General features: G+C 43.4%; 1 protein-coding gene across 1 annotated transcript in view; it reads right to left on the bottom strand.

The window, feature by feature from the left end:
* Positions 1–7,601: 7,601 nt before the first annotated feature.
* LOC104168769 (protein phosphatase 1 regulatory subunit 12B-like) overlaps positions 7,602–25,382 on the bottom strand; it is a gene marked incomplete at its 5' end in the record, with an annotated part of 51,001 nt that continues 33,220 nt past the window's right edge. Inside the window, 6 exons of the mRNA XM_009709477.1 lie at positions 7,602–7,622; positions 11,446–11,490; positions 13,062–13,174; positions 13,737–13,920; positions 14,643–14,813; positions 15,270–15,360. Coding sequence (XP_009707779.1) covers positions 7,602–7,622; positions 11,446–11,490; positions 13,062–13,174; positions 13,737–13,920; positions 14,643–14,813; positions 15,270–15,360 — 625 coding nt within the window. The remainder of the gene's footprint in view (positions 7,623–11,445; positions 11,491–13,061; positions 13,175–13,736; positions 13,921–14,642; positions 14,814–15,269; positions 15,361–25,382) is intronic.

Genomic DNA, 25,382 nt, shown 5'->3' with positions numbered 1-25,382 from the left:
TTCCATGTACAACCTGGGCACTCATGGGGACCATTCCCAACAGGCGCCTTGGACATAGTCACACCGATTTGGAGGGTAAGAGGCTTCGGTAACATGGATGAGCCTTCCTGGCCAGCCGGCCTCAGTGTTAGAGAACAGTTTAAGTTAGGTAGGCTGGGACCAACACACTCAGCCTTTGAGGGGCGTCTCACCAGTGGCATAGCCCTTACTGTGACCCTCTCCTACACTGGGCCAAGCAATGCAAGAACAACAGGGCTGTGCTGCAGGGACACAAGATGGGAATTATAACCCAATTAGACGAGCAGCAAGAGGCAGAGGCAGGCAACATGCTTCATGTTTTCTTTTGAATCTGTTGCTGAGACCATTTTGCTCACTTTTTTCCGAGAAACATAGAAACCCCCGTAATTCCTTAACGCAATCCCAGCCACCACTGGTACCGCCTTCTACAGAGTTTAGCCATTTGCTATTCAATTAAAAAAAGTCTTCACAACCCTCACTTCTGGACTTCCCACCTGCAGGAGGAAAGTGCGCTGTTTGTGTGTTGAGTCATGTTCCAGTCCAGGGAAACACTGAAATCTGTAATTTTGTGCAATGCTTAAATCAATTCTAAAGCCACATTTATTCTCGTGACACTTCTCCAGAGAAACAGAGCAAAATAAATTATCCTGGCAGTTGTTTCTAAGAGCCAGGCTACAAAGCCACTCTATACCCATAAAATAATTGTTCTGGGTTTAAGGTAGTTCTGTAGAAAAATCCAGAGAAACTCTGTTTAAACATGAAAAATCCATTCACTATTGAACTATTGACGCAGGCTACAGAGAACAGAGCCAAGATTAGATTTCCTATTGCTTTTACGTTACTGGATTGGCATACAAAGCTGAAATCCATAGTGTAAGAGTACTGTACCTGCCAATTGTAATAACATTTATACTATAGGCAAAGTTTAATAAATCCTATGATTCCTTTCACCTCAGCATGTCCTATATTTGTGATTATTTAAGCCCAAAATAATGTGCAGTCTTTGCGCATACTACATGGTACCACTGCTTTGTCCCTGGAAGAGTATCTTACTTGCCTTGTCCTTGTCTTCAACTACACCCAAATCAGACAAGAGCGTTGTTATTTGCAAAGGAAAAGCCCATGATCAATCTGAGATTGGGTCTGACAAGTCAGGAACACTCTTTTGGTTTAACACGCAGGCTGCAGAGTCAGATGAAAGGTTACAGGACCGGCGATTACTACACCTTGAGTACCAGTCATTTCTTCCTCTACAGGAGATCTTGCAGTAAAAAGTCTCTAGAGTATTACCAAAAACATTCAGAAAGGAATTCACCTGCAAAGAAAAGGCTGAGTCTTGTTGATCTTCCAGCTTTCACATCTTTATTCACTGTACTCATCGCTTTCTGTGCAAGGAAATTCTGCTGGTTCTGTAGAGAAACTATTCATTTCAGTGCATAAAGAGTTGATTTAGAATTAGCAGCACTGTTACTTAACCCAGGAGATGTGACGAAAAGCCAGTCTTTAAAAGTTGTAATAATAAACCTTCTTTTTTATACAGCCAACTCTCTGTGAACTGCAATCTGGTTTGCAGATACACTGTAAGAATCCAGAGGGCTGCCGTTAAGTGGGACAACTCAGGGTCAAAGCTGTCGCAGCTGTATTCACCGTAATACCCAACCCACTATTATTTTGCATAATGAAAAGTTGATTGAAAATACATGCTACATAAAAAGCACTTTAAAACCCTGTAAATAAATTACTTTAAAATTATATGCAAGCTTTAACAGGTTCAATTATAGCGTCGCAGGGTTTATTTAGAACTGCAAAAGGCAGTAATGGTTATGTTCAGCAACAGAAGGCTGAAGGGCTGTAGCAGAGAAATTATTGGTCAGGCAATAAGCTGTGCTGTAAACGCGATGTGAAGGCACTGCAGCAGTTTGCCATAAATGGAATACAAACCGTAGAAGTGAAGAGGCTTTCATCTGCAGTGTACTGACTAGGATTCCCAGGAGCAGATCTGGCAGTACGTCTCGCAGATAGGAAGCAGAAAGAAAGGATCTTCCTCTCCTCCCAAACACACACACGGCAGCCGACAGTCTCTAGTTGCACGCATAGCATCATACTTCCCCCACTTTTTATTCCTATCACTAAATTTATCATAAAAAGGCTTGAAGCTACAGCCATTAGGCATACCTGGATTAGTATTAAGCAGTAGAAGCAGATAATTTTAGTGTGGGCTGAGAATAGCACATTTTAAACACAACACTTCAGAATTCTCTTCTTTTTGCTTTCTTACAAATATAGAAAATAAAAAGCAGTAATGAAGACAGTTTAAAAAGCACCATTCTCAGCACAGAAGCCTCATTTTAAGCACCTGTGTCAAATTATGCACACAGGAGAAAAGTCTTCCAGCAGTTCTGCGGAGCAGAACTGAGTTTCTGGAAGAAGAGATAAGGTGCCTTGAACACTCAAATTCAGCATTTGTAACAGGACAAGAAGCAGGGGTGTTCACTGACACCCTGGGACCTCTCTAACTTCAGGAGTTGAGAACTGAATTTAAAGAGAAGATTGCACAAGAGGGAGAAGGATTTCATTATCTTGAGTTCCTCATCTCCAGAAGAGTTGATGGGGAGAGGTTACAGAAATGGATGGCAATGGTGGCAATAATCAGTAACAACAAAACAACGCTGCAGCAACAGAGCCCTGTTAGAAGGACACAGATGTGGCAGCGACAGCTTCGCCAAAAATAAATGTCTCTGAAACCACAGATTTTATTCCATTCAAGGCTGTAAATTCAACCATGGTTACAAACCCATAGGCCCGGGGTGACCCCAGCACTGCGTATTTTCATGCCGTAATCCTCACGATGTCTCCACACCAGCAGGCAGACTGATGTTCACAGATAACTTGCTTCATGTCCACCTAAAACCTGGCTCTGTCTTTTCACGGTCAGGCTTCTTTCCTGAAGTCAATACCATGTTTCAGTCAAAAAAAAAAAAAAAAAAAAAGCAGAATGATAAAACCCGGAGAGATGCTTTCCACTGTCCACTCAGAAATCCAGTTTAGAGCATTGCTCACGCCAAAAATCAAGTGATTTCATCCAGTTACTACTATTAAGGATAAAGTAGTGTTAGAACATAATATTTTCCGGTCGAAGTTGTTCAGCAGTTGCACTCCGCAAGTGTTTACTGACAGGTTCCCTCTTCTCCAATCCAGCTTTCTTACAAAGGATGAAGAAGCACAAACATGCCGAGTTACAAAGGAGGAATGTAGCAGAGATTTGCAAAGATATTAACAGGCCATGTCAGGGAAACTGAGAAAGCAAACACTCATATAAGAACCAGATGTAAACATAGCTATTTCAAGCTAAGGGACTTTCCAAAATATGACATAGAGAAATAGAAATCTTGGGGCACTCACAACAGAGTCATGATCCATTTTGCTCTTTAGCTAAATTTATCAGATTCTGCATGCCTCCCGCCCGCCCCAGCCACTCCACAGCCGTAAAACCTTTCTCTTCGCTCGGCTGTGGAAGCAACCGGCTGACACAAAGCAATATTCTAGTGCCACTGGCCAAACTAATGTATAACTTCAACACATTGCTATCTAACTACGTTTCAATCCTATTTCTGGCCTTCCTTCAACAGCAGCAAATTGTGATGCAGGAGGTTATGTTCACTCCCAAGGACGAAATCTAGGAGCAATGAAAAAACCTCACCCCTACACATAAGAAAAACAAACAAACCAACCCCAAACCACACAGAACAGTGCCCAGCATTAGCTACATGTTAGGTACCTACTATAATGAGCAATAAAAACATGTTGAGGCGTGAATTAAACCAAAGCTGGTGGGAAATTCCTGCCAGGAAGGAGTTTTGCAGCTTAAGGATTCTGCATTTTGACATACCAAATAACGAAGTAGCCTCTGCCAAACAACGTTACTTCTCATAGGGAAATTCCATGTCCAAGAGTAAAAAAAATTAACAATGGCTTTCCAAATATGAGGCTTTTTCTGAAGAGAAGCATGTGGGAAGACAAACTCAGAGCAAAAGTGACCTTTTAAAGACAAGAGGGACAAACAGCATCACCACTTGCATCACTTGAACACACAATTTTTCCTACAGTAGTAGTTTCCAAAGGATATTTTATTGCCAGGGAATTTGACTTCAGTTTTCCAAACACATTTAGATTACTCTTCGATTCCTTGTTAGCCATCTGGCAAAACGAGCTTCTGCTTTTCACTCCTTCTAGACGTATCTGGGAGATAAATAATTTACTACCTAAACATGGGGCTGCACCATTCTGCACGGTACGGCCAGGCACCAAGGACGATTGCCTTCACTGGGGCTTTGCCACGGTGTCACAAAGCAGCAGTCACCAGCAGACGGGTGAGAAGGGCCATAAAGCAAGCATCGAGTACGATACACTCGAGTTGCATCTCCTATTGCCCACACACAATTCACCTATTCTCTAAGAAGGTTGACAGCCGAGTCAACATGACACAGCCATTAAGGGCTATCCAGACATCTACTGCTGTATGCAGGAATTTTAATTCAGCAGATCGCACTTCTTTAGAGGATGTCTTCAGCTACATCAGGAGAGACATTCTCCCTGCGGCCTGCTGAATGACTGACAACGAAGTACGATCATCAGCTCCCAGAGGGGCAGAGAATCTGCTGTAAGTAGTTAAGCAGTTAGAGATATTTTTCCTTTCCAAAATTTTGAGCATGTCCTGATGAGATAGAGTTTGACAGCGTCAAACAAAAATTAACATGATGCTCTGTTACATATATAAGCACAAACATACGCTGTTAACCTTTAAAACATCAAAAATTACAAACATAATTAGACACAAAACAACAGTTAGATTTATCCTGTCTTTGAGATATGTTCCAGGGAGTAATGCTGTTCCTCAGGCCAACGGGTCTAGGCCAGCACCCACACTGAACTTGCCCGGTCCTGTGTCCTGGAGTGGCTGTGCTGCATCCACGCTGCACTGGAGATGGAGAGATGCACACGCATGGCACTGATCCTGCTGCCACCCCATCCATCACACTGCTCCCACATCCTTCTGGGAAGAAAGCAAAAGGATCCTGGGGACACCTGCGAGATAGCTGCCATGTAGGCAAAGGGGCAGGACCCCTGGGGTGAAATGGGATAATTTGAACTGACTGCACAGGCCTCCCAGCAATGCCAGCAAAAGCCAAGGTATCTGGTGGGTGTCTGATGCATTGCTAACCTCAGCGCCATTGCTTCAGGAGAAATTACTTGCTGACAACTGAGAAAGATTAGTCGCCTCGGACTAATCCAAAATTCCGAGAGTAATTTACTAAACAAGAAGTTAAAGCATGAAGTTACCTTAAACAGTTACGAGTCTATGACCTTGTAAATCATTCCTGGAGGACTCGCTATTTTGCTTCATCTTCCTGGGACCCGCAGATCGGATTTTAGCTGGTTTTGTGTTACTCATCTCCTTCTCCATCATGCACACTGCTTCACATTACACCTTCCTAATTCAGCGACTCAGTGAATTAGAGGAATTAACCTGAACACATTTAGCTGTAACCCTGTAGTCTACATAGCCGACTTGGATCGCTTGGCTTTAAGCGCAAACAATATGTTTTCCCAGAGCCATAAATAGGAACTGAGCAGCCACGCTGATGATTTAAATGCTGTATCAACAGGAATAGTAGACAGCAAGTCTGACGCCCTTCTCAAAACACTAAGGTTAAGAAAAATCAACACAAGAATATTAGGCTGGAGAACTCATGAGGCAACTCATCTGTGCAGATGTGAAAACTTTTTGTAGAAATACGTGCAGAATGAATTTAAATTTCTATAAAGTCTTCCCCGCCACCTCCCAAAGAACCCAGGACACTTCAAACACAATAAAACTGTTCTTCACCATATTTAAAGCTCTGTGGCAAAATGCTAGCACATGCTCTTGCAGTAATTTTCTGTTATTTTAGACTCAACTTCGTAGTGCTAGTTGTACACGTATTAAAGATCTCTCCTCGCAGCATACACAACCCATTATAGCATTTTGTTTATCAACAGGACTAAACAGAGCCAATCTCTCACAGCCTTACTTTACACATAATTAAATGCTCTACAATTTAACTACAGTCACGCAAGTGACGCACAGTACCATCTACGTTACCTTGGACATGGGCCAGATGGTTTCCCTCCCACGTCACACTGCATCTATGCTAGAAGTAAATAGTCAAGGGAAAAACCAGGGAAAAATACTTGCACCCTTAGTCCCCAAAAGGGACCCTGGCCTAGCAGTAAAGAGGCATAGGATGAACAGCATCATATAGATTAAAAGATTTTACTTTCTTATCAGCTAGCAAGAAGTTCACCTATTTTGTTTCCTTTTACTAGTCAACTTTCCCTTGTATCTCAGTAAAAGAGCGCAGCCCATGAAGACATACTTTACCATATTAGGCAATGTTAAGTCCAGAAAGTGGAGGACTCGGAGCCTTCCTTAGCTTAAAAAGCCAGTCTGCAGGCATGTCTACAGCCTGTACAGCACCACGCTTCCCTGCATTGCATCGAGCAAAGAGGGCAATAAAAGAGTGGGATCTGGGGGAGCGACTAGGATTGCTAGGGCTCCCGATACAGGCAGTCTGGCAACGACAGGCAAGTCGTAAAACACTAACTAAAGCTATCTTTGTCAGCGACAGGGGCAGTGGGATGGAGTGCACCCTCAGCAAGTTTGTGGATGACACGGAGCTGGGTGCTGTGGTTGACATATTGGAGGGAAGGGATGTCACCCAGAGGGACCTGGACAGGCTGGGGGAGTGGGCCCATGCAAAGCTCATGAAGTTCAACAAGGCCAAGTGCAAGGTCCTGCTCATGAGTTGGGGCAATGCCCAGCACAAATAAAGGCTGGGCGGAGAATGGATCGAGAGCAGCCCTGAGGAGAAGGACTTGGGGGTGTTGGTTGACGAGAAGCTCACCATGACCCGGCCGTGTGCACCAGCAGCCCAGAAAGCCAGCCGTGTCCTGGGCTGCATCCCAAGCAGCGTGGCCAGCAGGGCCAGGGAGGGGATTCTGCCCCTCTGCTCTGGTGAGGACCCCCTACAGTACTGCATTCAGCTCTGGGGTCCTCAGCACAAGGACATGGACCTGTTGGAGCGAGTCCAGAGGAGGCCACGGAGATGACCCGAGGGCTGGAGCACCTCTGCTGTGAGGACAGGCTGAGAGAGTTGGGGTTGTTCAGCCTGGAGAAGAGAAGGCTCCGGGCAGACCTTAGAGCAGCCTGCCAGTACCTAAAGGGGCCGACAAGAAAGCCTTTCTACAAGGGCAGGGAGGATAGGACAAGGGGCAATGGCTTTGAACTGGAAGAGGGAAGATTGAGATGAGATATCAGGAAGAAATTCTTCCCGGTGAGGGTGGTGAGGCAGTGGCAGAGGTTGCCCAGAGCAGCTGTGGCTGCCCCATCCCTGGAAGTGTTCAAGGCCAGGTTGGATGGGGCTGTGAGCAACCTGGTCTGGTGGAAGGTGTCCCTGTCCATGGCAGGGGGTTGGAACCAGATGGGCTTTAAGGTCCCTTCCAACCAAACCGTTCTATGATTCTGTGATTCTATTTCTGATCTTTTAGTTGTTTATCAAATCCATCTTTTAAAAAAGGTAAAAAGCACAATTACAAAAGCTGAATTGGAAGCCTCTGTGGAAGATAAAATGCCACTAAAAGGAAAAATATAGGTGAGGAATAGAACATACCACAATCAGGACTCCCAACTCATAACTCTGAAACACCTATAACATTAAGACATTTAGTTTGTGTAAGGAATTTTCCAGTTCATTGGTCTTCCCTACGAATTTGTGTAATCAAGCTTAGAAATTCAGTGCTTCTAAGATACAGATTCAGTTTTTATTAGTATCCAGTTGCATCTGGTGATTTCACGTTAACAGTACAATTAGGCAGAACATGCAATACTTACAAAACACAGCAGGCTTGAATGGTGTCTTGCAGAATGCAAAATACTCATGTTTCATAAATCAAAGTACAGGGAGACAGGAATGGAGCCTATTTAATACACTTACGGTGATCGTAATTCATAATCATACATTTCAGAGTTATTCCTGCATAGAAGTTAATTCCACTAATGTATCTGGGTTTTATACCGTGCTATATAGCCTGTCCTAGAGGAAGTTCAGGAGAACAGATGTTTTCTTCGACACTTTTACTGCCCAGAAATTGTTACTTTACCAACATGACACTCAGGGCATTCCCCTGTATTTAAAGTTTTCCTATGACAAACTAACACATGGGTGAGGCACATTTGTAATGCCACTAAAGAGAAATGCAAGGAGATAAAATTCTTTAAATGATTACAAACATTTTTCTATTTCTGTTATCTATGGTATGTCACTTAATACACTTTTCTTCCAAATTTGTTCCCAGTTTCTCCTGCTGTGTAATAGCAATGGCAGAAGTTAGGTACAAGTCAAAGCCAGAAGAGCTGGGGATCAGGAAAACCCCCTCCAAAACATAATATCGGACCATTCTCTTTAGTCTTCATCATTATCCTTCAAATGCTGCAGCCCAAACTAGAGCCACTGAATTATACCTGCGCTGACTGTACTGTATTTGTACTCACTGGCCCCACCACGACTGAATTCTTGCCATTTCACAGTCACTGGCTTGCAGGGAGCAGGAAAGGTTTCCTAATGCCAGCCTGCCCACACTGCTCACTCCAGTACTAATGTGTTATTTTGGACTCTCACAATTTTTACTTTCTGAGAAACGTAGACTAGACTGTGGCCAAACTTTTTTCCCCACCTCTGGTCTAAGCTCAGGTCCCCCCAGACCGAAATAAAGGCTCTTTCCTTTACGTATCCTTCCCACTGGAACAACGCAAAAAAACCCCACAACCAAAACAACTTTCCTAAAGCTGCTTCTCCAGAGGTTTTTTCCAGTTGAAGTCCTTGTGCCCTTGAACATTTATTCCACAATAAAACTTTGCTCTTCCAACTTTCCACAACACATCACAAGGAGAAAGGCGGGGTTGGTAGCAAAACACACGAAGGTTGCCTGACACATCCTATTACGAGACTGCTCGCACTTGCCTAAACTCAGCCAAAGCGTCTGGGCTGGTTTCCCACGCTGGTGCTCCTAAGTTTCAGCCAAAATAATTCATCCCCTTCTGAGAATTCGAACAACACGTATTTGCTTCTTTTTTTCAAAAACTGAATAGTTTGGAGGAGGGAATTCAAGTCGGGTCTTTTTTGGCTCCCATGAAAATCTTTCTAATATCAGTCAAGATACAAACAGTGGAGGAAAAAAATAACTGCTCCCATAAAACCAGGAGAGTTTTGGGGGTCTGCAATGAAAATGGGACATTAGTGTGTTCAAAGTTCACAACTCTGACAGTGGCACCTGTTGTTCTAGAATTATTATTATTATTGATGAAGTAATGATTATTAACTATATTAATAATTATATTAATTGTACTTTCTGCTTGATCCTAGAACTGAAAGCAAGGAGCTGCTCTGTGATTCTTGCCAAAGTGATGGCTAGTTAGCAGGACAGAAATCTCTGATTTGGATGTAAAATAAGCCAGAGAAGACTGACCAAGTGACATGATGCTGGAGGCATGCAGTAAAGAAAATGAAATGGAAACTGGATAAAAACAAGAGGACCGGGAGAATGGGAAAAACAGCAGCAGCAGTGTGGAAGGAGAGTCTAAACCTGGGTCTAAGGTACATGAGGTGCATAAGAAAACAGGGGACTGTTGCCACAAAGCACGTGCTCAAAGGGGCCAAGGGAACTGAAGGGAAGTTGCTCTGCTATTAGATGAGAACCCACAAGAAAATCGTGAGAAGTACAAGAGAAAAGGATTCCTTGTTATTAATTTGGGGAAAGGTAGCAAAATCAATTCTAAGAGCCTGGGTGACCCTGAATTTTCGGGCAAGAATACATGGTGGGTTCTTACAAAGTGCAGTTTACCCATTTACGAGAGTGGCGAGGACTGTGCTCAATAGTTTTCAGCAATTATAGGACTAGACTCTAGGAAGCCTCCAAACCTGCAGCCTCAGATACTCGTTTGTCTTAATTTAGCTGACCTGGGACAACTTCCCAGAAGAACAAGATATTTCCAGCAAGTCCAAAACATGACCGCTGAAAACAAGGTGTCCCTATTATTATTACCTTTTTTTTTTTTTTTTTAAAAAAAACACATTACAAAATACCCCTCCTTCAGTCTTACTGCGAGACAGCAGAAATGTCAAAACAATTTTAAGGATGATAAATGGCTGAATCTTTCATGCAGGGTTAAGTGGAAGATTTAACGAAGCTGTGTACCGCTATGAACAGAAACTCCTGTGGGAAGAGCTGGGCTACTTGAAGCAGGTGGTGCTTCCATGGGAAGGAATATCCCGCATTTCGAATTGCAAAGTAAGTACTGGGAAAGCAAAGGCTGGCACTGAAAGATAAGCACATGCTAAGAGTCATCCCAGCACTGCGTGAGTCTCTGGTCCCCACAAGGCTCACCGTGACTTTGCCCCATTTTGACTGAGTATTGCAAAAACAAAAACACAAATATACTCTGAAGAGCATTACTCTAAATTTTCAGCAAAGAACCAGTTAATTTCAACAAAACAATGCTTCAATCACTCTACTGAATTGCAAAGTATCTGGAAAGGCTACTGCAAGTTCAACATTTTCTGGCAAAGATTAAATGTCACACAAGCAGGTTGACCCCTATGCAACCTTAAATTTGCTATTTTTCCCAGGTCTTGCACATCATGCTTTAATAGTTTGGAAATGTATTTAGTTTTAACATTGTCAGAGTAAGTCACATTGTCAGGCTGAAATGTGTTTTAGAGAAAGACAGACAAAACCAAATGAAACCAAGGCAATTTGGAAGGACTCAATAATTATTATAAAAGGAAAGAAAGGGCCTCAAAGGATAATGAGACTATTGCAAGAACAGGGGAACAATGAACAATCTCTGATGCGTTGCTTGCCAAGACAATCTCCCGCAAGAAAACAAATCCATGAGGAGACAAGAGTGCAGATTTTAGAAATACAAAACATACTGTCCAAAATAACAGCGTCAGGGTGAATCTGAGATACAAGGTCACGCACCTTCCTCTGGACACCTGACAGCCGTGCTCCCCAGCCATGGCAGCTTCTGACAGCGCACTTGGTAAGGCACTCACCCCTGCTTCTGCTGCAGTCCCTCCAGGTTTGAGAACTGCCTACGCAGCTCTCGAAAAGCCAACTTTTGAACTTAGGCCAGCCTGTAGATATTCTTTATCCTTCAGACGAGAAATCAGTAAGCAATTTGCTACTCAGAACTACCTCCCAGTTTGTACTCAGCTCCTGAACAGAGCCTGAGCCTCTCATATAAACAAGAGTAAAGCCATAGAAGACTTCTTGCCGCCAACGCTCAAGAGTGAAACACCAACTATTTAGACATATGGTTTCACTTACCCGAGTTTCCTTCACTTCCTCATTTCCATCAACTTCATCATCATCCTAGCATGAAAAGCAAACAATATAATTAGGCAGCCTTGGAGACAACAAAATTTTATCACAGGAAGATAACGTATTGTTTATGATTTGATGTTAAAGCTAAGAACACCTCTGTCAAAAGAAATGCCTGTCTAGATGCTTTTGGCTGATTATCAGATCTAGTTTGGTAACCTAATGGCCTAGAAGATCTCGGTACTGGGGACAGAATTACTCTCTTGAGATGGCTACTGCAATTTGAAAGCTCCTGAAGAGTCAGTAGGAGGAGTAACACTCCTGAATATACTTAAGGAACAAACGTGGCACCTGGGAAGACCGCATATCTGAAATGTTGACATAATATCGATCTTCAAATATCCTCCACTTCAGTTAGACTCCAGGAGGAAAGACTAGTCATCCCAGATAGCTTGCACATATGCAGCCGCTCTGTAACCCACAACCTCTCTGTGAGAGCTCCAGGATTTCATGGAGCAATGGTAAACTACCATGGCATCACATCTGACTCCATATTGAACTCAAGGTACTTCAGAAATTGTAGCTGCAGCTTCGTAGAGACAACAGAGAAATGAACTAAAACTCTGAAAAGTGATTTGCCTTCTGCTCTGAAGCTAGTAATACGGCTACAATGATCCAGTAGACAACTGGGCAAGCTGTAAAGCATGTAACTAAAACCAACAATACCAAAAAAAAAATATCATATTTGGCATGCAAGTGAAAAAAATGTAAGAATCATTTGAAAATAATAAAAAGGGGGTGTTTGCAGCAAGTCTTTCCATAGAAATTCTGAGGTTTCCAGCAGGGCCATTCAACTTGTCTGTAACTCTAAATATTCAACGTATCTACTGTTGCCACAGGGAAGATCCATGGGGTTTTTTCCATTGTATTGTGCAGAAACCCTCTAGCCCTGAGGTGTACAAAGAAGTCTCTGTGTCAACAGCTGGACTAGAACTGTTGCAGACTTCTTAACCATGATTTCATAATACTTAGTCTGTCCTGAAAAAGGTGAACTATTTTCCTACCCGAGCCTTTAACTAAGGTTTGGAGGGCTAGATTTCTTCCCTCACGACTGAATAAATCCTTTTGAAACCAGGACTAAGAGAAATGATCATGACGCAGACAGCTCTTCCGCATTTATGCTGCATGTGTTCTCTGGTGCTGAGCAGGGGATCCAGACACAGGTTTTATTCCTCATTGTCTTCCTTTTAGGGGGCCTAAAGCGTAGCCAAATTTGGGCTCAGAGGAATTTGAAAATACTTCCAGTGGCTCGTGACCTCCTTCTTCCAAAGAAACTAGACTTCTAACCTCTCTTCTCCCATGTGGGCTCTTTCACAATTCTGCAAGGATCGCACTGATTTATGGCTCAAGAACAGGCTTCCCAGAGCCCGCTGCTTGGGTTTTACAGGGGTCACACAGGGATGCGATTCCTTTGGAAGTGCCAGTCTGAAATAGAGTTGGAGAAGGAAGGACTAATAGGAAATAAACTGAATTGGGGAAAAGATCTGAAGCTTGGAATTGGAAGGAAATTCACCCCAAATATTATAGAATCAGTTTCTCTTCTCTAAGGAACTCAAACTTACATCTTTTGTCGAGAAAATTATGCCAGTGCCTCTTCGCCTCTCCTTTGGCCGCCGCCTCTCTCGGATTGACTGTTTGTTCAGAGATCTGTCGTCTAAATCCTGATCTTCACACTCTGGCCAAGCAAAGAAAGACTGCTTTGGTTTCAGCGATTTACATCTGTGCTTTTGCTAAGGTACTGGGGTTCTTTTCAAGCTGATCAAGGTCATCTTGGCTTGTGTTATATTACAAAGGAGTTATTAAATTAAATGAAATGGAATCTCAGTGTCCTACTACATCTGATTACTCATACTCCTTCCTTTATCAGAGCCCAGAGAGGTACTCTAGCTGCCAGCCCTCCCTGAATCAGCCCAACTTACTCCTATTCTGAGGACAAACTGTACTAGGGGTATCGCTCCCCCCAGCTCTAAGATCTAAACGCTCCACGGATTACTCTCTCCTTTACTTATCCAAAATGGAAAACATCCTTTTATCCCTCCCTGTTACAAGCTACAGGCTGTGTCCTACATTAGGATTTCTATTTAAACAAATAACTTTTGTTTTGTGAGGTGGCAACTCCCCATACCGCTCCCCTCAGAATAACAAGTGAACTTACTCTCTGTCTGTACACATTGAAAGTTTTAAAACTCATGAAAATCCCTGAGCTTTGACTGCTCTTCATTCCCCTGGGTACGTACCATTTTTCTCCATCTCTGTGGCTGCACCTCCGAAGTCTGCTGGATTCACAGACTCAAGACCTAGATACTTATTTGTTCGAGTCAGGTATGAACTTGTATAAAGGAGAGGTGCTGACGTTGAAGGAGATACAGGTGTCGTAGGTTTGTCTGGTTGTACCGGGCACCTTAATCGCCGATAGACAGTCTATAAACAAAGAACCATGACAAGAAGTCAGTAGAATGAAGAGGAACTAGCAGATTTGGGATTTCAGGGAACTTGGTAATCTTTTAGAGTGTATTGTTTTATCCACTGCTTCTGGAAGTGATCACCTCCATCCACCAGATCAGGTTCATTCCATCATTCAGGGATGAATGTTAAAAGCATTGTACAGCTACAATGTGAGAGCACCCTCCCACGGCTGGGAAGTCTGGGATCTCTCTCTTTGTCCCTACAGGCAACGGCAGGACAAACAAGTTATCTAATAGAAACGAATGATTTAGAGTAAAAAACCAGAAGTGATGGCAGGGGGAGAAAACTGGTCTCTCTAGCTTTCCATTACACACAGAACATCTGTGGAAAAATGTGAACACAAAGTCTCAGTCCAGTCTGGATGGATCCAGGCCACATTTCTATCATTAGCCTTCTCATTCCACTTTCTGTGATTTACAGTTTTATTTTCTGGCAAGAGACAGAAAATGAAATTCTCAGCGGAGAGCAAAGGAACAGCTAACCTCTAACACCTACATATCCACGGCCCTCGTGCTGATTGTCAAGGTGAGGTACTACTGCTCAGTGTTACTTCTTTCCAGCAAGTTTTCCCCCCCTTAAAATAAACAGACATCCCCAAAAGAATTTCTCCTGATCTCAGCTATCCTAAATGGTTTCATTAACTCTGAAACAAAGAGGCTTGAGGCCAGGAGGATCACCTCCTCATCGGTATTTCTGCTCCACCGTGACCGGGTCTCCTGCCTCTCACTGCTGTCCTCAGCAGGCTCAGTGCTCTCAGCTTTCTCGCTTTGCTGTTCCTGAGCTTGCCGCTCTGCCCGAGACCGGCTGAAGGTTCGCTCTGCCTCCTGAAGGTCTGTCAGTGTCACACCCTGGAGAGAAAGTAAAAGAGAGAATTTTTAAATTTATGCAACTAGATTTCAAGTCTTCCAGGTCAGGTTAAAATGCCCAGCAGGCTTACAGCTAGCCAGGCTAATGTTTCATCTCTATGCTAACAGAAAGAAAAGAATTCTGTTGCCTTTAACACATTTCTCAGTGTACTGACATAATCACTGACTCAAAGCAACCCAAATATACGTGATCAAACTACAAACTAAAAGGCAGGTACACTGCAGAAATGAGAACTTTGAAATCTAACTCATGTAAGCCTGCAGAAGTATTTTGTAATAATTGCTCATAGGAACTTTTGCCAGAACCTCCCCAACACAGTGTGAGGGTAGACAAGCCCCTTGTCCTAAGTAATAACGTAAGAGAAAAAGAAAATCTTGCCTCTCTATTCATCAGTTCTCTTCATGCTACACATGAACATGAGTATTTCCATTCTTTACCTGTGTGGACCTGCGAGTCTGCCTGGCCTGCCTGGATCGTGCCTTCCTTAGTGATTCTGCTTCCTCATCCCGCACAGGAGTCAGATATGACCTGAAAAAAAAAAACAAAACCAAAAAAGGGCAGAAGAGGTTAAAATAAAAACAGATGCTCTGCCTTTCTGTTTCTGCAAGGTCCTGAGCTGAGATAATATTCTCTTTCATATGGACAAAAATAATTTTACCTCCATCTACTAAGACTATTGCCTTCTGCTTTGGTAGAACTTTCCTATGAGCATATGATACACAAATGCCTGCATTATGGTCTCCCTCGAGTCTCTAAATAAACTCTTTAGTGTTGGACATGTTCTGTTAAAAAAGGTGCCATTATTTACTATTTTACTCACTCCATTCAATGTCATTGCATTGTTAGAAAAAAAACCAAACACCAAACCCAACCAAACACAAACCACCTCTCATTCAGATAAAGATCTCAGGAACAGAAATCTTGCACTGGCACATTCCTCAGACCCTCCTTCCTGTCATTATATTCATGATCATACTCCTGCAATCTGCTGTCTTCATCAATATGAAACCCGTCATGCTAGAAATCGGCTGAACTGCAGGCATCTCAAAGACAAAACACCTTGAAAAAAAAAAGCTATGAAATTAAAGAAACAACCTTCACACATCAGAGTAAACCCAGTTCCTTAATACTGAAAACCACACAGTTAAAACACAGAGCTGGTCACCATTAGATTTCATTAAACCTGGGAGATTTGAAAAGACTTATTGACATGAAAACATGCAAAGTGAACCCTCTGCCCTGGCATTCACTGTGGAGGAACTGGAGAGGAATTCAGCAGTGCTCCCGCCGAGTCAGGGACTGCACAGCAGTAAGTCTGATTTCCATATCGGTGGAGTGGCTTCCATCTTTGGAAAGATTAATTAGATTGGACTCTTCAGCCTGGTTAATAGGGAACGATTATTAACACTGTCTCACCATATAAGGATGAGGGTGCTTGAAATGTTCTTTTGTAGGTCTATCACTGCCACAGGTTAACAGAGCATCAAAGATCTAGACGTGTCCAAAGAATAATTAGCCAAGTGAGGGATGAAGATCTATCAATACGCTTACTTTGCCTTTGGACTCTTTTCCTGGTTCTCCACTACCGACCACTTCCACAGAAAAGGTAATGGGCTGAACAGATTTTGCATCTGATCCAGTAAGTTAAGACATTTATTAGAAAGATTACAAACTTTGCTGCACTATGACAAAACTTCAAAGAAGCAGGAAATCTGGATCGTTCTAAAAATCAGCTACCACGATGGCTTTTATCCACCTTCACAATCTCGCGTTCAGCGCTGAGTTAGCTGTGCAGCCAAACGCAGCCCGACCTGCAGCGCTCAGCAGAGACACATCACTTAATGGGGGATTCCTCCAACTATTCGGTGTAAGTATGTGACCCGGTAAATCACGCCTCGAACTCCCCTGATCTCCAAAGACTACAAGAAGAGTGCAAAGGATCGATCGTCCGTGCTGGAGATGCCTGCACTGCAGGCTTCTGGAGGAGATGAATCACACTGTGGGAGTTGGCTACGATGGAGATGTCTACATCCAAGCTGGCTGGGCTCTCTGAGCTGCACTTCCAGGGTGCAATTTATCACCTTCAGAAAGAGCCTCCAGCACAGATCATGCGAGTGCACTGCAGAGGAGCTCATTTCTTCCCATTGATTATCCAGACAGACACACCAGCTATGATGGATATGGCAACACGGGAAGTGCCTAAAATTCAGAGGGATGATTGCCTCCCAAGAATTCGCTGTTTCATGAACAAAAAAAGCTGCTGTTTGATGAGTGAAAGCTGTGCAACTCCTAATTTTGCAGACAAGTAGTTCTCTTCTGCTCTCCTTTATGCAGTGCATATGTGCTACCCAGGTAATGGCACATTAAGGAAACAATAAGCATTTTCTGCAGCTTTTGACACAAGTAGAATAGCTGCTATTTGCACAGCATCCAGAAGTAATAAGCCACCTGCAGGAAGAACGCATTTGCAAAATATACTGCAAATTAAGTTCAGAGCAGTAGTAAAAAAAAAAAGTTCCTGAAACACATAAACCAAGTAAATTTGTAGCTAAGTAAGGTGGGTAGTTTACTGCAATAGCTTTGAATCAGTGGAATTTACGTCTGGTACTCTGCAACGAGGACACAGGCGTGTAGGAACTACATACATATGACAGGAATAAGAGGAGAAAAGATGAGACCTGCCTTTGCCTGAGGAGGAATTCAGCTCATACAACAGCACGTATGCCGTGGGTCACATCGTGCTTGTTCAGGAACACTCCTGGTACGTGCGAGTAACTCGAGGTCACGCTTACAGCGGCTGAAGTACTTTTGCACACGAAAGAAAATAATACTGAACTCCCTGCTGCTGGATGCAAGAGAGGACAAAAAAACCCCAGATTTTTAAAGTAGTTTCAAAAAACTACTTTTTTAGGCAAATCCGTGGAGAAGAGGTCAACATCAGCGACTAAAGAGGAGGTTGGGCACGCTGCCGATGAGCCACGAGGAGGGCTTTGCGGTAGGGTCGGAAGAGGCAGGTTTGCAGGAGCACGGCAAGGCTGGAGGATTTCCCTCGGAGCAGTGTTTAGCTACTGCTTTGCGTACAGGAGTGGACGGATACCGCAAGAGAAAAACCATTTTGTGTCTCTTACCCGTTCATCCTCTCAGACTTTTTTCCTCTGTTCTCCCAGAATTTGTATAAAAATATGAGTATGTTAACACATCATTAACAATTTTGGGTGTCCAACCTGTAACAGTGACTTAATCTTCAGATGAGCACATTTTGCAAGCCAAAGTGGCTCAGTTTGGGCTGCAGCCTTTATCGATTGCTAACTTTTGGGTTCTTTCCACTTACACAATTCCCCACTTCTTGGAGCTCACCCAAAGCCATTTTACAAGCATGAGATAACGGAATTTTCTGAAACGAGTCGGCAGAGCCACTGCACAGTGACAGAGCTGGTTTCTCCGAGTAAGCAGCTACAGCCTTTTCCTGGTGATGAAAGAAGGCGGCTGTGCTGTAAATATTTCAAATGCAAACAGCAGACACCATACCTGCTGCAATTCAATCACATTTTTGCTCTACTGTTTTTTTTTTTTTTGGTGTGTGTTTTGCATTTTCTTTGCGGGAGAAGGGAGGGTTAAGATAGATTTTACAATTTTAGGTGATGCTTTGCTTACAAGCTGAATTTTAAGAGACCTGAGTGTGCTAAATGGGATGGAAGAAAGAAAGAGAGAACAAATTCACTGAAAGGAGATGGGGAAGTTGATGCAGCCACAAAGCAAGGCTGGGCTGGATGACAGAGGGAGAGCAATACACTGCTCTCCAAAGCAGAAAAATTGCAGATCACAGCAAGCTGCAGGGAACAGACAGCAAATGGGGTATGAGGCAGTCCGTAAACAATCCACAGAGTTTTAATTACGTTTTCAAGAAACACATTGCTTGCTAAAGTGCAGTATCTATGTCATCCTATTAATTCAAGCAAGTATCACATGATCCAAGCAGATCTTCAAAGAAACGGATCTACGCATTGTATTTTCTTGCAATGAGCTTTCTCCGAGAAACACATGAAATAAGAGCAGCCATCACACCAAGTTCAAGGTACGCATAAAGCAGACCAGATTTTTCCCAGAGTTTTGGTTGCAAGGACAAGTAGCAGAATATAAATTGTTAGAGATGCATATGTGAGAGTCAGCAAAAACACTGCAGAAGTTTATAGTTCCCAGAGACAGAGACAAGTGCGTCCTGCTGCCACAAGCTTTCGATTCATGCATTAGCTAGAAAAAGGCTGGGAACTGAATGATGAATCTGGCTCCCACTTTAATTCTTCCTGTTTTCAAGAAAACACCTATTTTCTCTGTTAACTCTTTTAATCAGGACAATGCAACACAAAGATGGATCCCAACTACTCATCATCATCTCAAGGCAAAAGGAGATGCAATAAAACACTAATAGAAGGTGAGATTCAAAACAGGGCAAGAGTAAGCCTGGATATACAAGTTGGTAAACCAAGAATGCAAGAACAAATCTGTATGTTAGAGACCCTTTGCCAGAGGAAAAAAAAAACAAACACTTGGGAGAAACCCCTCCCAAGTAAAGGGTGAATGATGCAGAAAAAGAAATTACAATCCCCTGTTAGTTGGTGCACAGGTAACAAGAACAGAAGATGAATTTCTCCAAGAAACACAGAAGCTTCTGATAATCTTTTGACAACACTAATCTCCTTTCTTGCCTTCTTGAACTCCTTCAAGCACTTAAGAGTTTGAAGCGTTTGTGGCAAAGACCATCTACCACCACACCGAATCCTTTGGCAGAACTACATCACCCAGCCCCAGAGGGAACACCAAGATTGCGTAAAACCTGAGGTTTTACATTTTCACACTTCAGTGGCCCACAACTGGAAAAGCACTCACCTAAAAGACACTCACTGACACACGCCAAAACGTGGCAACAAATTTGTAAGCCAAAGCGCCCGTTAAATGCTACAGTTGCCCTCTTGTCCAAGTGGATTCAAGGCATTTCATCTCGCTGTCAGCACACCAAAAACTGAGATACACACCCCCACAATGGGTCACAATGGGCTCCCTCCATCCCCATCAGGTCCTTCTCCAACAAACCCACGTTCCTGTAGCAAGCGCAGTACGAATACGAGTTGGCAGAGAGGAACTACAGTGTGTCTGGTCTCTGCGAACGCAGCACTGTTGGTGCTGAACTGGGGCTGTGCTGGATGCGGCTCGTCTAGAGGGAAGCTTGCCGTGGGCCGGAGCCGCTGCGCTGGCCCTCTCTGACTCCTCTCATCTCAGCCCAAATTCTCTTTCTAGTTTAGGAGTGACTCTGAACTAGATTAGAAACTATAGGGACAGTTTTCTTGGAAGCCAGGATAGACTTTTGGTTCTTCCAGATCTGGATAACACAGGTAAGGGGAGCCAGGCACAGGTTTGGCTTCCCACATGCAAGAAGACATGTTCAGCATATGGAAGGCTATACTGATATTCAGATTCTAAAAATGTTTGAAATAGCTGTTCTTAAGAGTACAATATCACTATTCCAAACACTGCAGTATTTAAAAAAAATCTTTATCATACCTATATGTATCTATCTCTCTCTTATACATACATACATATATTTGTGTGGTTTTTATGTATAAATATACACACACACACTCTGAAAATAGGAAGATATAAAAAAAAAAAAGCCCAGCAAAAGCCTCAAGTACTGATACTGTTCCCCTGGAAACAACTGGAAAAGTACAGCATCCCAGCAATGCATTCCTACAAACTGGAAATTTGCCATTAGCAAAGAAACTATCTATAAGCTGGGGGAGGGAAGAGAAGCAAGCACAAGTTTTGCAGGCAATGATGCTGACAGCAGTTCCCAAAATACAATTCCTTAAGTTAGATAATAAAGTATGTACTCAGCAGCAAGTCAATCATTGACAGTTACATGGAAACAGTCAGAAAATGAAACTTCCCTGCTCTTTCATCCAAGCAAGCAACAGGTTTCAGTTCTTCATTGTATTTATCCCTGTGCTAACCTGTTCTGCGCAGCAGCAACTGAAAATACTCATTAGAGAAATTGCCATGAAAAGGTGGCTGACTAGAATTTGAGAAGACCGTTCAACAGGCAGGAGAGAAGGATAACATGTCAGATTCCGCAGGTGTTGGAGCTGGGAACGAGGGGAGAGCGAGCCAGACAATGCTGAGTTATTTAATAAGCTGAGGACAGAGGGATAACAGGATCGTGCTCTTGACGCATTTCACAGCTGGCTCGAAAATGCTCAGCTGAGTATTCACCATTTTCAGGCCTTTGCTCTTCTCTCTCAAGTTAGTCCTGGCTGTTGTGAGCTGTCATTGTGTTTCAATCTGGACTGTGAATTCTCAACTCGTGAAAGTTTAAATGTCTGAATTTCAAGCATCTATTTACAGTATGATTAGCAGGTTAACAAGTGGAAGATGAAATTCGTTATTTGCGACAGCTTTGCTTTACTCAACATGTTCAGGTGCTGATCTGAGAGATTAAGAGACTTGTGATCTTTGTCACTTGTTAACCAAAACAAGTACCCTTTACCCCTCCTCAAAACTCACACTTTGATGTGATGTTTACAATGGGTTGAGGTTACACGTATGGCAGCTGATGCTTTAAGAATACTTTCTATCATACAGTTCTTGCTGATTTTGCGTGTGTTTTCCCCATCTGCCCACGTCCGTCTCTTTGTACGCCCTTCAGAAAGCAGAGCTGCTCCTTTTGTGCTGTATTCCTACGGCAGCTAGCTCAATGCACCTCCTCTGCAGGCTGGACTACTGCAATACAAAGTGAGTAGTGCTCTAATTGCAGACCTACGTGGGAACGCAGCCCTGCTCACTCTCAGCCCCAGATGCTCTGTATTTCCTCTACCAGGAGAATAAAATACAGCATTGGTACCTACTGAGAGCTCGTGAAGTTTGGAGCTGGGGGAGCCCATAGATTGGAAGCTTTTAAAGGATCGATGTTATCCCTTTGCATTAATGTCACACAGCATCATGGTAAAAAGTGAAAAGGCAACAAACATCACAGCGATCACACTCCTTAAACTGACTACCTCATCTGGAGAAATCTTGCTGGTGCTGTGAACCTAGACCTTTAAAGTTCTTCCAGAAAAAGGGAAAATGTACTTGTTTAAAAACAAAAAAAAAAAACAATCCAGGAAATTTTCCTGCAAGAGAAAATGCAGAGTGCTGCAAACACAAAAGAAAGCAAGCCAGCAGAACCTTTTCCCTACTGAATTTCCCCTTAGTTATTGAATGCATTAGCTGTGACCATCACAAGTGCAAAGCTTTCCGGGCTGGAGTATTTTGAAATTGGTTTGTGTTCAGCATAGGACATTAGGTGTCAATATACAACACTGAGCAGTTTGTCACTGTGTCACGGAACAACGTGCACTACTGTCTGCAGTCCTCAGAGGCTGAATCTTTGCTTTAAAGAAAAAAATTGCTGCATGAAACGGAACAGGATGAAACTCCACCTCCTGCCAGCCGATGAACGAAATGAAAGGGAAGATGTGAGTGTCCAGCCTCTATCAGTATTTCCCTTTCTCATTTTCAAGGCAGCCAACACAATCTGACATTTTAAACAACCTCCAGCAGTCCTACTACAGCTTTCCCAAAAGCTAGTTTACACAGGCTGAAACCAGAGAGGAAATCCCCAGGGGGAAAAGAAAAAAAAAAAAAATCACTTGGCAAAAATCTGAATTATTTAGGAAATCGCCTTTTGCAACTAAAAAAAAATTCCCAACTCGATGGTGATAAAGAAGGTTCAGCTATTGAACGAGATGAACCTTAGGAGAACGCTCACTTGGCAAGTGCACGCAAGCAGCCTTCGACCGCCACCTCGCGGGAGCAGCCACCGAAGGGCGGCCCGAGCGCTCCCAGGCAGGCCATCACCCATCAGCCCCAGCTGAATTACCGAAAACATCACTGAATCTTAATAACGGATAAAGGATTTCCATTTCCCACTGAGCTAAGATTGCAATTTCTTAGCTTGTGGCAGTGGCTTTGGTTTAATTTCAAGTGTCCACTATTCTCAGGGACAGAAGATTAATTAAGTTTGCTCAAAAACTTTTCCTATAGAAGTCCCAGGGTGGCTACCTGGCTTCCTTGGCTTCTCCAGCTGTAACATCCACGGGTCGGTGCTGTGGAGCAAAGAATTTAACAGAATAGCTGCTGTGGTGCTAAATTAGCTCTCAGCTGTACCGTCACACAGCATCCCCACAATTATTTTGGGTACATTCTTTAGTTTAATGGCCATTTTTGGACACAGAGAAGTATTTGAACATGTCAAAGTTAGTAAATAGCCATACCCTGAACATCCAGGTAACCCAGATGGAACTGGAGCCCTGGCTGCAGAACTTGCCATTAGACAAATGTGCTGTTAGACACAAGGATTAAACCCGGGAAACATGTCAGTGGTTACGATTAGTAAGTAAAGAGGAACTGCACACAAATTTTGCATGTAGACAGGGATGGGGAAAGGCAGTTTTACCTTCTGCTTGCTCCATGCTGTCAAGCTGCAGTTCCTTTACATTGGTTAGCTCAAGTGGTCCCTGCTTCATTTCCTTGACCATTCCTGGAGGATCCCACATATATTCCTGCTTTGAGTTAGCAGGCCAACCTACAGCCTAGGCTCCTCCGCCCAAAGCAAATGCCAAAATATCCCCCCCCACACCCCTTCCCCTGAGCACTGGATACAGTCAGCCGGCAGCTGAGCACGCAGCACCAGACCTGCTCGTCTTCTTTACAGGAAAGAAGGCTCAGCAGCAGTGACCCCCAGCCCACACCTCGACCTTTTTCCAAATAAAAAAATGCAGTCTGATTTCTGATACAGCAGGAGCAACCTCGCCTCTTCCCAACATGGACAATCCGATGGCCAGCAGAATTCCTGTCCTCCCACGTCATCTGCACCAGCAGCCTTTTAAAAAAAGGACAACTTTATCTGAAAGAGATTAACTGCAGAAGCGTGGTAGATAAATGCTTTCAACAGCAGGTGCCAGATGATTGTTCAGTTCTTCACAAGAGAGAGGCCTCTTAACTTTTTGTTGTCTGCTGTGTAGCGTGGATGGGAATCTGTCCCTCGCCATGCAGCAGTGCCTTGCACGACTATCCCCACCATTCTGCTTCCCCAGGGACCTTTCCCAGGAGAATTAAGACCACTCAGCTTTATGTCAGTCAGTGATCAGGATTATAGTCAAATACTACTGAAAAAACCCCAAGGTGGTAGCGACAATGCTCACAGCTTTTTCTACCAGTTCCTCTCAAGTGACATTTAAAAACCCCTTGAATGCAAATCTCGTAGTTTTAACTTTTACAGAGATCCAGGTTTTTTTTTTTTTTGTCAGATAATAAGGGTTAACAGACTCATCGGGCACCCGCGCTCACCCTAGAGGAGTCATGCTCTGAATTTGGACGGGACAAAAATCACGAGAAGGACGGACTTGCCAAAAATTGTTCATCTAACAGTACTGGTGGAGGAGGATTCAGTTATTAATATATTATTAATATATGCTACTATAATTAGCAGCTGGATCCTTAGCATGAAGGAACGAAGAATGAAAAATAAATTCCTCTTGGGAATGAAACAGAAAAGAGAAATGTTTGCTAGACAAATTACCTTGCACGTCAGTGAACTTTCTTCATCTAAAAAAAAAATTTCTAGGGGAAACTTTAGAGGGCAAGAAGCTAAGTTCAGCTGTCAGCCCCAAAGCTGTTAAGAAAACAAGCCCACCTCACTCTTAGTCTTGATTTATCTGAGAAATCGGTCAGAATACATTAAAAAAAATAAGGAAAAGATAAACATGTTTCCTGTCTCTAACAGCTTGCCTGATGGCAAGTGCTACCACCTTGCTGGAACCTTCCCGAGGAACAGGAAGAACAAACACAATTGCAGAACGCAGTTGTATAAACAAAGTGGCTGGGGGGAGTGGGGGGAAGAGGAAGGTCAAATTAAAATCCCAATTCTTACAAAAACAGGCCCGACTTCAAATTCAAGAGTGTCCTTTTAAGCTGGCCACACAACTGAGAACACAGACTTGCCTTTCAGAAGTTCTCAGGCAAAGCTCGTCTTAGCCCACGTGACAGCTAACCACGAGCTGTGGGCTGCACGGTAGCCTTTCAATCTCTTCTGGGAACTAAAGCTTTCATAAAACATGAAAGGCTTCAGTGAGATCCAGAGGCCCCCCCCAACCTTTCTTTCAGCACCAGATGTCTCATGGCACAAGTCGCGTTCCAGCTTGGCAAGATCTCCTGCAGACCCCTCTCCATGCACAGGGGATGCAGCTCCAAGCAGCCTCCGGCAACACCTGGAACCCTCTGGAGAGGGGCTGCAGCACAGGATTCCTAGGAGAAGATACAACCACAGAGCCCTGCACTGAAACTCCACGGACAAGGTCGCAGATGAACTTTGCAAAGGAGTTTTTGGTGGCACTAGAGGCCGCTGTCATCCTGGATGAAGGCAGATAATCCAAGAGTGGGCTGCAAGAAACAGGACCCACCACCTGCTTGCACCAAGCGGAAACCAAAAGGATGTTAGTTTCGCACCAGGAAGA

This window comes from Cariama cristata, unplaced genomic scaffold, assembly GCF_000690535.1.
Source record: "Cariama cristata isolate BGI_N322 unplaced genomic scaffold, ASM69053v1 scaffold17620, whole genome shotgun sequence".
In the NCBI taxonomy this organism is placed as follows: Eukaryota; Metazoa; Chordata; class Aves; order Cariamiformes; family Cariamidae; genus Cariama; species Cariama cristata.
This window is presented reverse-complemented; position numbering and strand designations above follow the sequence as displayed.